We start from the raw sequence: 15370 nt of genomic DNA, 5'->3' as shown, positions 1-15370 counted from the left end.
AAAAGAAGTTAAACTCAATGGAGCCATCTTATTTAAATAGTCTTGATTAATTGTCTTAATTAAATTCAATGAAAATATCTTGTTAAAATAGTCTGAATTAATAAGTATTTTAAAGTTAATTTAGTTGGATTTTTAATAACACAGTGTTTGCATTTTATTTTATTAAATAACTTCCTTATATTTCATGTTCTGCTTATCAGTTAGCAAAATGGCCCGTGTCTGCATACAAATTCACCATATTTGCAAGAATTGCAAATCAGATGAAGTATCCTCAAGTTTGTGAATGTGCCTATAGCTGGGTGAACTTCCAAATCTTTGAAATATTGATACTAATTTAAAATGGGATAGCACCTCTAAAGTATAGCAAAGGCAAACAAAGATATAGATTATTGGAGATTTAAAATATAACTTCATCTAGTTCCTAGTAATTTTTTGAATCAAAAATCAATATCCCAAAAAAGAAAAGGTGAGTAGACAGTGACTCTCAGAAGGCATGCATTGGCATGAACAAATACCATGATTAAACTCAGTTCTTATGGGAGTATTGTTCATGTTACAAATCCCCTGCTTGGTGAAAAATTGGTGTGGTAATCAGTTTCTGGTCACAGGAAATAAAAAAAATATCAGAATTTATTTAGTTAAAATTTCTTTTTTTCCCTGTTTCAAAAATAGTAATTCTTTAGATTAGAAGATAATTATATGTAGAATGGGCTTAATGATTCAAACAGCTCTTAAAAATGTATCTTTTGGTTTGTTTCTTCCCTTTTTTGTCATGATTCAGAAAGCACATAATTGATAATGGCAGTCATCACATTCCTACATTCAACAGGTATTTATTGAATCTTTATGGTGGGCTGACATAAATGCTGTGACTGATAACAGATACAGTTCCTAAAGTCTAAGTATTATACAGTGCAGAATAAATAAACTCAAGTAGGAGAGTAAGTTGCTTTGCTTTGTTATAGCTTTCAAAAATGGACACAAATAGAATTCATACTTAATAATACAAATAGGCCATGTCTGTGGCCAGACAGCTTTATTCATGATTTATAGTTTGTGCACTCTGGTTGTTTTTAAAACTTAATTTTTTTTCCTAGAAAGAATATTTAAGAAGGAAGTCATAAATATCTATAACACTACGACTTTTAAGTCAGATAATAGACATCTAGAATCTTCAGGGCATGGCTACAGCTCTGGAATCCTCTGAGTAAATTGAAAAAATTGGAGAAATGCATATCTATCCAACCAAAGCGTTAGAGAATTTGCCTTTGTCACGATGGTTATTTTTGTTGTGGTAGTTACTTTTGTTTCTGGCAAAAGGCAATCCTTGGAGACTTGTAGTAGAAAAGGACAAAGCAAAATGGGTGTTTTGGTTTTGCTTTATTTTGTTTTGATTGTTCTTTGTTGCCATTACTTTCTTCTTACAATCACTTGTCCGGTGGTCACCCTCTTTTCTGCTTTTTTCCAATTGCCCTATTGAGGTGTCCCCATGTCAAATGCAGCTCCTTTTTCAGGACTGAAAATGGCAGTGCCGAGGGAGCTGTGCAAGTCTAATCGAAGCTGGAAGATTTCCTCCATCCTCCCTCCACCCCAGCCCCACCCCATTCCCTTAGGAACCAAAACTGACTCTTCTGGAACATTTTCACAGACTTACTAGGTTGCAACCCTGAAGGTGTTTTGTTGTTTTGACCTTAGAGTTTTGTGAGACATTTGAGTGTGTTTGTGTATGTGTGTGCGCACACATGCGCACGCTTAAGCAAAGGAGTTACTTGTGCCTTAAAAAAGCCAACTTTTCTGCCTAAGCAAAAGGTCAGGCACTGCGGTTAACCCAGAGTAAAATGTTGTTAAAGGGCTCACTTCTACTTTAGTTAGGATGAGTTCAGATCATAGGAGGGTTATAGGTGATGAATTGCTTAAGCAAGATACTGTTGTGTTTGTGCCCTGTCCTCCTATGTGGACTGGTTACTTTGTTGCATATGTGAGTTATGTGAGTATAAACACATACAGCAGTTACTCCCTGACAGTCTTACTTTCTTAAAACTATAGCCAGAACATAGCTTGTGCTATCAACTATGAAAAAGAAATATAATTGAATGAAAAAGAAAGCTGAGGACAATCCAAGAATAATATAAACAGAAGTTATTTTAAAACATTAGAGGGAGTGCTTTATGCAAAAGGGAAACTGAATTTATTGTTTCATTCTCTTTTCTCCCCTCTACCCCTTTCAAGAAAACGTAAAGCCCCAAGTGAGTGGTTGTATGTGTCTGATGGCTTATATAAACATAGAAGAAGTCTTCAGATGGCTAAAATAAACATGTGCGTGTTACTGAAGGATATGTTTACACAAACCATTTGCTCAGCCTCTGAAATAATGAATAAATGAAGATTTTACTGAAATAATTGGAAGGATTTTTGTGTTTCTGCTGATGCCATAATTGAATGGCACCAAAGAGACTTTTATCAGCTATTTTCCATGTTACATGTGTTAGCAGTTCCTTTCTGTGAGTTGAATGCTTCATCCTGTAGTTACTTCACACATGTTTTTGTAAGAAATTGTCGTTTATTACTGCAATTCTAGAGAGTTGCTTGATTTCCCAAGAGAAATTTAGCAGCCAGTAAAGGTTATTTGGATCTGGTTGGTCAGGAGAGGGAGGGCAAAAAGGAAGGGGTAATAGCACTCATGTCATACATGTAACTTAATTTGCATAACACTGCCCTCAACCATTTTCCTTGCTTTGTCCATAAAATTTTCTTTTGAAAAATGTATGCTCTCAAAAGGCTTAAGAATGAATATCTAAACAAAAACAATTTGCAATATTGGGTTGTGAACCATATGTTTGTATGTACATACATGTGTTTGTGTGTACGCATATATGTGTATCATGTGTGTGTACATATATGTGGCATGTGTATGATAAAGGCAGTATGTATCCTGTCCCTTAGGTGGTATTAAGAGTTAACTTTTATTTCAACATTACACTTAGACCATCCCTGTGAATTCACTAGGTTAGCATTTCCTGCTCTCAGTTTGTTATCTTGACACATAACTACAGTACAACAGCTGGGTTGTTCCTGGAGTTCCTGGGGGGAGCTTTATTCTCCGAGTGCTGAATTTCCTTTTCAGCTGTCAGCTCTAAAGTGTGTTCAAATGTTCTACTTTTTATACACCATTCTGGGCCCCTAGCACCTCTCTGGGACTATGCTAGAAATGCTGATAAGGTAAATGAATGGAAGAATCTTCGGTTCAAGGTGGGGAACTGCAAAAGCCAAAATTGCACATGACCATTGTTTAGTACTGGGGCTGCTAACTAGGGCTGCTGTTTGTATTTGAATATTCTATTTAAGGAAATCACTCCATTCTTATCAAAATTATCTGTACCTGTTATAAAATCAAAACTAAAACGTTACTGTTCTCAAAAATAGTTTTGATCTGGTTTTCACAGACCCACAACGTCTGTGATCTGGCCATTGAAAAAAAATATGTTGGGATTTGTTGTAGTTTTGCCTAACTTTCTCTATTTATAAAGAAAGATTTGTACAACACGACGTTTCCTTTTTATCTAGGCAAACTCTTCAGAACACTTCCTAAGAAATTAATTGTATTCCAGCCAGACTTGCATGCTGCCATCCCACAGGAAATGGGTCAGCAATCCATTAAGATGCCATTAGATAATCTAATTTGGAACTTAATCTCTAAATTAACCATGCTCCATACTTGAAGCATACTTGAGAGAAAGAAAAAAAGTTTACGTTTGAATCGATAGGGGAGCCGAAGCGTGAAGAAGGCTGTTTGTTTTTTCTGTAGCTGTGGTCACGTCTCAAGCCGTCTGGTAACCAGGAGAAACCAGACATGATGTAATTCCAGATTGAACTTGAACTTCAGGGACTTAGGATGGGGGAACAATGGACCATAGGAATCAATAATGTCCATTTTCCACATGATTATGTTTGGAGCTTTAAGTTAACCTTTATGGGAGAAGCAGCAGGATCTGCAGTGTGACCAAAATGAGATGATCCTGAGACAAGATGTTAGAGGAAAGAAAACAACTTTTTCCGTGATATTTTCTGAGCAGCACTGCAGATTCCAGCAGGATTAGAAAAGTTCCCGCTCTGCAGTAAACCGGTGGCTTGTTCAGAGCACTCTTTGTTCGCTTAGGTAGGACAAACTTAATCTTACGTTTCCTGTCAGATGATTTTTGGCAGCGCTACTGGAGAGGGAGGAGCGCGATTCAGAAAATTCCCATATGTAAACCTTGCTGATTAACCCTTTGCAATGAAAGGAAGTATATTAAACACCTACTTTATTTGAATATGTTTTATGTAAAGTGCCATATTTACATATGCATTGCATCCATAAGAAATCAGGACCATCGGCAGCCGTTGCACCATTATCAGCCTATCTTTTTTGATTCTCATGTTTGCTAGTGCTGTTAGTAGGTATATGGTGCATTTTTGTCATATTTATTAAATAAAAAAGCTGTGAATGAATGTATATAACAAGCATAATAAGTTATAGAAGAAAAAAGAAAAGGCAAAGCCCTAGTTAGGTTCAAGAAATTGAAGAGCACGAATTTTGAATATTCAGAAATCGTAGAAAGTTACAATTATTCTCTCCCATGTTACTTTGTTTTACAAGAAGGAAGATCTTTTGCCCATGTGAACAGAGTAGCAAGCACAGTATTCAAATGTGTTCAGTTCCTTAGTCACGTGTAATTTTATGCTTCAGAATTCTGATCCAAGTAAGTTTCATCCTTTAGAGGTGAAATTGTGCAAATAATATTGATTTTTGCTTTTACACGAAAATCATTTGTGAAAGAATCTCTCTTTGCTTTTGTATAAAACTTACATTTCTATTTAATTTCGTATGCCTTGGGTGATTTTTCTCTAGTGAAAGGCACTATTTTGAAGCACCATTTTTGCAGAGAATTTTGTCTGCTGTTGAAGAATCACATATGCAAATAAGAGGAGCAGTAGCACTTGTAACAGTGGCGTTGAAAAGGAGCCCAGGGGTAGAGAGGAATACAGAGAGAGAAAGGGCTGGAAATCCACATGTGGGCTTCTCCACTGTGGCATGGTCTGTGGGAGGAGATAAAATAATTACTTCGAGCCCGATAATTTTATATATTTTTAATTGGCTAAACCCTCCCACAGCTACATAAGTTGTTATATATGTATGCATGTGTGTACTGTAATTTATTTATAATTAGTCATCTTCATAATAATTATTCATCTTTCATTTCAGTTCTAAAATATGAAAAAGATCAAACATATTTTTTTTAATCTGCTTAATTTGGCCTGTTGGAGGAAAGAGCTTTTTTTTCATATTTATTTAAACTAAAATATTTTAAGGAAATAAGTTTTTATTGCTTTTAAATATATAGATTGCTGCGTTGAAGGGTCTTCTAGGATTATGTAAGAGCTTTTTACTAAGAGTACAGTAACTGTAATGAGCACATCTCATGTTTAGTGACAGTCGTCCCATATGTAAGGCCTTTTCTTGCCCTGTGCCCTTCATTAGATAAAATATTTCACTGGCAGATGCCATTATTTTACTTAGAAAATGCTAGCACTCATGCATGGTAAAGTTAACATTCAATCCAGCGTGCCCGATAACAAAACATGTCTGAAACAATTGAATATAAATTAATGAGGTTTGATGGCCTACCATTTTGATATGCTATTTTCAAAACCGTTGGTCCCCAAGGAAGAGCAATAAAGAAGGCTATTTACCTACTTAGTTAAGAAACAAATACATTTCTCTTTCATTACTATGAAGTGCTATTGCTTGCAGTTAGAATAATTCCATGAGCCACCTGCAGTTTATGATATTTGGTGTTTCCCAGAGAGCCCACAAGAGTACTTTGCAGTTCAGGTAAGAGCTAGCCAGGGAGCTTTCTGATACAGATTATTACAAATAGTAATAATCATTAGAAATCATCTTGCATGCAAATAGGATCATTCAGATGGCAATAATGATCCCTAAAAATGGGAAGAATAAATCGAAGAAACACAAGACCTAGGTAAAGCACTTTGTATATTTCACTTTGAGTCTAGCCTTATCTAAAGTGGAACTCAACAAGCAAATTATTAACACACAGCCACATGCATACAGACATAAAATAAAGGCAAATATTGCATTCAGCTGAAAAGCAACTGGATAAATAAGATATGGTTATTTGTGCTGAAATTTGGGCTTAAGAGTTATACTTCTGTAGGAATTTCAGTGTGTCCCAGTGATAAGAATTTTAATTCATAGAATTTCTTATATAATTCAGTGGTAATATAAATTCTAGTCCAGTGAGAAAAGTAAAGTATGTTTGACAAAAGAGGGAGATGAGGTAAAGTGTAGTAGATAAAAATATAGTTCCTAGAACCATACTGCTCATTCAAATCCTGACTTCTACAACTCAGTAGCAATATGAATTGGGCAAGCCACTTAACTGCCTAGCTTCAGTTTCCTCATCTGTAAAGTCAGGATAATAATGGTCCTTTCTTCTAGGTTTTTCTGAGGATTAAAAGCTTTAAGGTAGGTCAAGTGCATAGAACAGTGCCAGGCAAATAACACACACTATGTAAGTGCTAGCAACTACTATAGTTATCAAGTACCGTTTTCTTTGTTCTGATACGTTAATGGAGTCAAATGCTTTTATTCCTTCCACTGGTCTGAGTGAGCATTTTTTCACAAGACTTAATCTGCAGCCTTTGTGTTATATTGAAATAAGCACCCAGTCCAAATGAACACACATGCATTCCAGGTCGGCATGCTTTCTTACTTGATACTTAATTAACCCATCTTGCCTGGTTTTTCCAGACATGTTTTTAGCTATTAACAGGAAAAATTGTTTATTGTCCATTTGGGGAGAAAAACTAATACTTGCATGTTAATATTGTGCCAATAAAATTAGAGTATTTAGCCAAGGAAGTAAAAAACTTTCCTTCTTGGGGCTATCTGAAACTGGTACAAAGGAATTAAAGGCAAATCCTTCTTTTAAATTAAAATATCTATATTATTTATTCCCTATGCTTTCTGTGCCTTGCTTATTTTTTTTATCTATAAATAACGTGGCTATTGATATCGTTGAGGTATGTATGACTATGTACAATTCTTTGTGCTTCATTCCTATAATGTTTTTTAAGCTTCCTGAAAGAGTACTTACTGTCTTCTCAGTAGATATGGTAGTCTCATGATTAAATAAGTGTGTAAATTCTAAATGGGCAATATCATTACTCCTGTGAAAGGTATTAGTGTACTGGATACTTTGACATTTTATAAATTGTTTAACAAATGGGTTGCCCAATTCATTATCAAATAAACATAGACTAATAATAAATGAATTCTATCATTCTTAAAATATTAATATCTCTTATCATTTTAATCACTCAAGACTAATAGATGAAGTCTTTGTTTGTTTGGTTCCTGACTCAACTAAATGGCTTCGCACACGTTTATTTGGCACCCTGTTGTTCTTCAGTGATCTAAAAGCTAAGGGCCTAAGCCTTTTTGGCCAAGAAGACATAGTGACAGAATGCACATTTTTAAAAAATATAACCATCAAATGTTGGTTTGGCTGCACAGAGCAATTTTCTCTCTTTCTTTCATTGAAAGGTGCAGTCTGTTTACTCCTTGTATCTGCAAAGACCAACCATTTAATCCAATTTATCCAAGATAAGTAAAATATAGTGTATCATTTTTAAAGGGAAGAAGTGGGTATTTTCTTCCCTCTTAACCTTCACTGTAAGTGTCACTCTAGTAGAACTTCAACTAGATTTGTTTTCAGAAGAGATAGACATACAGAATGTCAGATTGCTTGGCTACCCAGATCGACCACATATTCCATGCACAAGTCTCTTCTGCATCAACCTCTTTAGCTATATTATAATCTAGCTTGTGTGGAGTATAAAAAGTTCATTGTCTCCTGAAGCAGATAAATTTTGCCTTCAGAAAACTCTGTACAAAAGTTCTTGCTCATGTTGGGCCAATGTCTGACTTCCTACGGAGGCAACATAACGTAGTGAAATGGCCCGGGAAATCTGACAGAAATGATTCATACCGGAGGACTAGGTGGGAGACTTTGGTCAAGTGATTTCTCTTACTTCCATTTCTTCATATTTGAAATGGGGATAATGATATGGCCATTTCAAGAGCTCTTTGAGAGAATTAAGTGACAGCATATGTAAAACAACAAAGATGGAACCTTGCTCATAGTAAGTGCTCAGCATGATCTGGAAGTCTCTCCTTTTGTGCTATTTCTGTCTACCTGAATGAATCATGTAGAAGAAGTCTGCATTTCTTTTCAACTCAATTGCCATATCTTCCCTGTTTCCCTTCAGCTGTTCCTTAAATGACATGACTTGGTGAGTGTCTTTAACAAAGAAATGCCATAGAGTTTGTTTTGTTTGAAGAGTGTTGCATAGAAAAAACACAGTGCTTCAGAGGTAGTCTTAGTAGCATAAAATGAAGCAGGACTATCACCTACTCTTAACGCATCTTAAGGTCAAAATAATTTGTGGGCTTTCTCCCTTTTGGGGAAAGCCACATCATACAGTTTGGGCAAAATAGTGCGAAAAGATTATCCATGATATCAGACATTTTATTTTGGAATTTTGATTTAGCGCTTGTGTAATTTTTTATAATGAAATACCTCATTATATTGCACAGAGTAGTCATCATTAGGGTGAGTTGTGCTATGTGTTAAGGTCCTATCGAAATATTTTGTGCTTTTTTTGTGACTGATTTTTCACAAAGTAATTATATTCTTTTCTTTTTTGATAGTTATGGCCAGTTTATATATTCTAAGATGTGCTTTCAGCTTTCAGTCATGCTCATCTTTGTTTGTCTAAAGAAAGATAATTTGGCCATGGAAAATTTGATGAAAACGAAGTAAATGCATGCTTGAAGATACATTGCTCAAGTAGCTGAATTTGACCTTGAATATTTTGAGATCTTTTTAGTTGTATTCTCATGTCTCTTAATAGAATGCAGATTATTGGATTGAATTTAAGATTATCCATATAGTAATTCTCATTCCACTATGAATTAAAACTATTAAGCATTTTACATATACTAATTTGCATATGTATATGTGTGTTTATTTTATCCATACATATTATTATTGGCATTAATTTATATAGAGAGAAAGTTAGATATTTCAAAAGCACTGTTACATTTTTACCTGAATAGCTATGCAACTTTAAGCATTGTGTTTTTAAATTAAATGACCTCTATTACTTTGTTTGATTAAGCATTTTCTTTACATTTGCTATCATAGTCTTTAAATTAGTTTTGACAGGTTTTTTTCAATGGGACTACCAAAAAAAGCTCTAAAAAATGTCTGTGCCTTATAATTCTGAACTTAACCTACAAATTGCCAATAAGAGACTTGTAAAACTCATATATGGGGTCTGCATAGTGTTAATGTTTGAGATTTATTTCCCCCCAAAGGTTCATAAACAGTATTGACAAATATATTGCACTCTGCAATTTTGATATGGCCATAATGTAGGATGGGAGGCTTGAAAGGTTTAAATAAACATTTAAATTAAATTTGTCAGGCATTCTGCAGCAAGAGTTCTGTTAGTGACTAGCATCAGTTTACTTTTATCGAGCACTTTCCAAAGAATAATGACATATGTCTCTTCTAAAGAACTGAGTAAGAAAGCTATTACAAAATAAACCCTGAATTCTGCCATTATTTGGTAGACTTGTCCATTTAAGGAGCCATACCTATTTTCAGTCATTCAAATATACTTTATATCCCTAAAGCATGAAGTCTCTAAATGGCTTTCTTAAGCTCATTTAATTTGGGATTCTTGTTGATTTTGCAAAATGATTTGCTTGTTGTTGGCATAGTCTTACTCTCAAGTATTATCTATTTTAGCTGGTCGTTTTGCTTTTAATACATACTTCTTATTCAGGTTAAAAACAATGGATATCCATTTTTGTAATTTATTTTGTCTGTTGAGAAATAGCATCAGCTGTGGTTAGATTCTATAGAGATACATAAGGCTAGGTCATTTTCTCAATGGAGCTCACCTTTCAATCAGTAAGATAATCATAGATATAGATAATTATGATATGAAGTAATAAATGCTGTAATAGGACTGTGTACAAAGTGCAGTGGAAACACAGTTGAGGGGAAAATAAGTTTCATGGTGCATTATGTAACGTTGTTCCCAATAAATGGTGCAAAGCACAGAAATAATTGTTGAAAACGTGTGGGAAGAAAGAAATATGTGAAAACAATTAAGTGTCTTAGGAAAGGTTTCAATAACACATATTCTTATTCTTTAGAATTATAATTTTTTATCAGATAATAAGGAAATATCTTTTTACTTTGAATGTGACTATTCTTGCATAATCAATTTTTGTTAATGGTGAATATCTCTAATTTTAAATTCAGAGATGGGATGTCTATTTTCTTTTTTTTAGGAGACTCAATCACAAGGTATTCATGAGTAAATGTAATCTTGGGCAAAAACCTTTTAAAAATATATATTTGGGTGTGATTTGAAGTAATTAATTGATTTGTTTATCAAAAAACTTTATGGAACATCTACCATGTGCTAGGTTCTGGTTAGCAAAAAGAAAGATGGACTTTGCTATCATGGAGCTTGTAGTCTAATGATAAACTCACTTGAAAAAAAATCACTTGAATGTAAAAAGTCACTGTTAACTCAGAAATATGTACTTAGACATGTAGCAAGAAACAACATTTTGCATAGAGGTATTACCAGCGTGAAAAACAGTATATATCAAGTTTTTTAAATGCAAATTTGTTTCTTCAGGGTAATATTCCATAAAGGTTTTTGTACCTTTGGAATTTAAACATGGACTAAAGAGCATATCTAAATTGATAGCTACAGTAATAGTGTCCATCTTACCTCATGGTTTCAAAAGTAAAGCAAAGGGTACTAAATGAAATTTAAAACACTGAAAGTATGTCTCCATGCGAGGCTGTGACTAAACCAAGTATGGAATTGTCAGTTTGATGTTTTCTTGGTTCATGATTATTTATGAAGCTGTTACTTAGCAGACATTCATTCTGAGTTGAGTGTTGAAACAAGCAATACATCAGATTAGGTATACTCCAAAATGTATGGTGTGGGGTTATTTTGTGATATGTAGATCTGGTGTTATTTTCCACCATATGATACTTCTTTTAATGAGAGATTATACCAGTAGCAATGAGAGAACTGTTTTTCAAATTTTTTTTTTGTTTGTTTTTTAACAGCCCTACATTCCACCTAGGTAAAAGTTGAGCTGATGGGAGAGAGGCAGAAATCGTATCTGCTTACTTCCTCCAGCACATGCTCCCTGCACCCCTCCCAATTCACTATATTCAAAACAGCTCAAACATGGCATTATTACTGAGCGGAGGAGCAGGGAATGTTCAGGCTTCTGTTGCAAGCCAACGTAAGAAAACATGAGTTGGAAGGAAAACTCTGGTTCTCTCTAAAAGTAACTTGTAGAGGAGGATAAGAAAACCACTAGAGAGCTGTAGAACTAATAAGCACAAGCAGAGACCTTTGTGGCTGCCTATAAATGTTTTCTCTCACAATGGGTATTCTGTAGAGAACAAAAAAAGCTGTGTTCCATTTTGGTTCTATGATTTTCATTTGTTTTGTCTTCACTAAAAAACTCCAGTTAAGATACGTTTTGATAATTAGGCATTTCCAATTGCATATTATGCACGGACCTATCTACAAAAATATATGTTTTCCTATTGTGAGAGGAAAAGAAATATCTTTCATTTCACATTTCAATTTTATTCAACCCAATAGGCAGGTAAAAATCGAAACCCATCTTACCACCGAATTGCTTGTCAATTAAAGGTAAAACAAGATTAGAATATAACTGGCAAACTATATTGGTACCAGTGTAGATTGCTGCTTTTCTTCTTCTTTTTCTTTCTTTCTTTTTTTTTTTTTTTTTGAACAGCCAAAAGTCATATAGCATTTACATTGAAGTGGATGCAATGTTTTAGGAAGAATATCCTCAAATCAATTAGGGTTCAACAATTGTGTGTGTGTCCTACTCCAGGTTTTTCTGCCTCACAATTACTGTTACTTTACATGAAAGGAGTAAAACATGTAGTATATATAGGTACAATAAACATAATTTGGCAATTTATCTTATATTAGACTGTAATTTTGAAAAAAGTTGTAGTAATTTGATGCATCTGGAATGTGAATTTCTCATATTGTTGTAGATTGTAACGTTGTGTTTTTCTTTTTCTTTTTTTCTTTCCTCCCTGCTGCCCCTCTCCTCTCAACAGTCCTGGTACCTGGGCTAGCTTGGTTCCTTTCCAAGTGTCAAATAGGACACCCATCTTACCGGCAAATGTCCAAAATTACGGTTTGAACATAATTGGAGAACCTTTCCTTCAAGCAGAAACGAGCAACTGAGGGAAAAAGAAATACAACAATAGTTTAAGAAATTTAAAAAAAAAAAAAAAGGAAAAGAGGAAGACTGGACAAAACAAAACAAAACAAAGGGAGAAAGGAAAGCAAGTGAAGAAAGAAGATAATAGACCAGCAATTGCAGCACTTACAATCACTAATTCCCTTAAGGTTGAAACTGTAATGACATAAAAAGGGTCGATGATATTTCACTGATGGTAGATCGCAGCCCCTGCAACGTAGCCTTTGTTACATGAAGTCCGCTGGGAAATAGATGTTCTGTCTCTATGACAATATATTTTAACTGACTTTCTAGATGCCTTAATATTTGCATGATAAGCTAGTTTTATTGGTTTAGTATTCTTGTTGTTTACGCATGGAATCACTATTCCTGGTTATCTCACCAACGAAGGCTAGGAGGCAGCGTCAGAGGTGCTGGGTGACAGAGCCATGAGCCAGCCATTTTATAAGCACTCTGATTTCTAAAAGTTAAAAAATATATATATAAAATCTCTGTAGCCTTTAGTTATCAGTACAGATTTATTAAATTTTGGCCCTTAACCCAGCCTTTTCCAGTGTGTAACCCAGTTTGAAATCTTAAAAAAAAGAAAAAAAAAAAAACAGAAAAAAAAAGAAAAAAGGAAAAAAGGAAAAAAACAGTTTGAACACAAAGGCTCTATGGAAGAAATGCCTCTATGTAGGTGAAGTGTTATCTCTGCATGCAACAGTAAAAATTAATATAATATTTTCCCCACAAAAGAAACACTTAACAGAGGCAAGTGCAATTTATAAATTTATATCTAAAGGGGAATCATGATTATAAGTCCTTCAGCCCTTGGACTCTAAATTGAGGGGATTAAAAAGAATTTAAAATAATTTTGAGCGAATTTATTTTCCCCTCAGTTTTTGAGGGCATTAAAAAGGCATTAAATCAAGACAAATCATGTGCTTGAGAAAAATAAAATTAATGAAAACACAGCACTTATGTTGGTTTAGCTGCAGCCTCCTTGGAGGTAGAATTTATTTATTTAAAATTACTGGTTGCATCAAGAACCCATAGGGTGTACAAAAGGTTCTATAAAATCTGCATTATAGAGACAAAGAGGCAGGCAAATCCATGTCACAAGGGTAAAGCTTACAGTTTACAAACTGGGAACGCCAGGGTGTAGGATATAAAAAAACGCACTCTTGAGAAAACAGATGTAATCAGGGTGCTGAAAACTTGCATGGTGCTTTCAGACATTAGCCTTGTTCAACAAATTTCTTGTATTGACAGATCCATAGTGTGCATGGGCAGACACATTTTGCCTCTATGTCTCTTAAAATTTTAATTAAAAATACTCTTTCCAGTAATCCTAATTTGCACGAAGATATAATGTCCACATTACGTGCCTTGCCTTGAAATCTAAAAAACAAAAAACAAAAAAACAAAAAAAAAAACAAAAAAGTGACATCACTACACTTGTTTTGCTGCATTTATTATCATTTTAAATCTTTACCATTTTTATGACAAAATATTTTGTACTCCAGACGAAGAAAAATGTGTGACATCATGGATTTTTTAGACAGTTATACCTTTATCTCACATTTATAAAGCATATCATGGCTGTGTATAGTTGCCGCTTAAAAATTGTAATCGACCAGCAATATTTTCAGTATTTTGGTGTTTTTTTCTATTAACCTTTCATGTTTTTCATCTTCCAATTAATATTTGGGGGGGAGGGGTTTCAAATTTATACGAATTATGCAATACCAAGTTTTGCCTATGTAGGTAGTGCTTTTAGCTGTATTGGTTATTATAGGTAAGTACACAGATTTAAAAAAAAAATAATGTATGCTTTTTTTTTTGTTTGTTTGTTTTAATTGACCAAAGTGGGTACTGCTATTTTTGCAGTGTGATGAGGTCCTTTTGTGTACTGAGAGATGGACAGGGGATTTTTTTTTTTAATATACATATATATATATTCTGGGGTGGGTGGGAGGATTTTTAACACTTTACAGTGTAGCTGTGAAGCAGTGCACCCTGAGATGGGCCTGGGCTGCAAAGCAACTGTTCTGCCTACTGTGACAAACTTCAACTTACACAGGTTCCCCCTCTCTAACTTCCCACCTGGGGTGCAAGCTGAACTCATTTCTGGTTTTCGTAACAACAAAATAGTAAGAACGAGCAGACACAACCGATTCTCCTGGAGGCAGACTTGACTTAAAAAGGCAGACTTGGCTTGGTGATAGTTTTTCTTGAAAGTTTCAGATCCACAGGGAAGAGTGAGCCTGTCTCATATTTGGCAAAGACATTTGTCGAAATGTCCTCATAGAGGATGTTGGACGTTTCAAGCTTTTGGGTTTAACACATGAAAATACTTTCTCCTACAAAACACATTTGACCAGTTGGAAGGAGTGCTCCCGTATTTCTTCCCTGCTACTTTTTGTCCCCATTTCTTCATGGGTGATAGGATATGATTTACCTGTGACTTACTACTTCAAATGGATGGCAGTGCACTTGGATTGTTTTATTTTTGTTTTCGTTTTTTTGTTGTTGTTGTTTTTGATATCCAGAAGATTGAACAGAGGATTGCTATTATTGAATGTATTTGGACTGATAGATTAAAATCAAAGTTCAATTTTTAAGGAACAAAAAAATTAAATCTTGTTAAGTTTTCATTTTACCTGCCCTTTTAAAACTGAGAACCAGAGCAGAAGGGAAGTACAGAATTTTAAGAAATTAATCTTCCTGTGGATGAATTAAACCCATTAGACGCTGATGGGATTTTTTAAAGGAATGGTACCTCAAATATATATTTGATTTAGTTTTGAGGGCTAGAGGGTGAATGGAGGCTGGTTTTACTTTGCCGCCTCCCTCACCCCCAAGTTCCACTGAGTGAATTCATTACTGGAAGGAAAATCTTTCAGAGTTAGTGACACACGGTAGGCTGTCTTAAGGAGCCCCCTGACCCCCTTTCCCTAGGCCATG

General features: G+C 34.7%; 1 protein-coding gene across 8 annotated transcripts in view; it reads left to right on the top strand.

Moving 5' to 3' along the window:
• NFIB (nuclear factor I B) overlaps positions 1–12560 on the top strand; it is a 413017-nt gene extending 400457 nt beyond the window's left edge. For all 8 annotated transcript variants that reach the window (XM_069476500.1, XM_069476496.1, XM_069476495.1 and 5 more), the window contains one exon: positions 12276–12560. In XM_069476500.1, coding sequence (XP_069332601.1) covers positions 12276–12405 — 130 coding nt within the window. In that variant the 3' untranslated portion in view covers positions 12406–12560. The remainder of the gene's footprint in view (positions 1–12275) is intronic.
• Positions 12561–15370: the final 2810 nt, after the last annotated feature.

Source organism: Eulemur rufifrons, chromosome 7, assembly GCF_041146395.1.
Source record: "Eulemur rufifrons isolate Redbay chromosome 7, OSU_ERuf_1, whole genome shotgun sequence".
Lineage (NCBI taxonomy): Eukaryota > Metazoa > Chordata > Mammalia > Primates > Lemuridae > Eulemur > Eulemur rufifrons.
The sequence above is the reverse complement of the archived record's forward strand: the minus strand, read 5'-3'. Positions and strand labels throughout refer to the sequence as shown.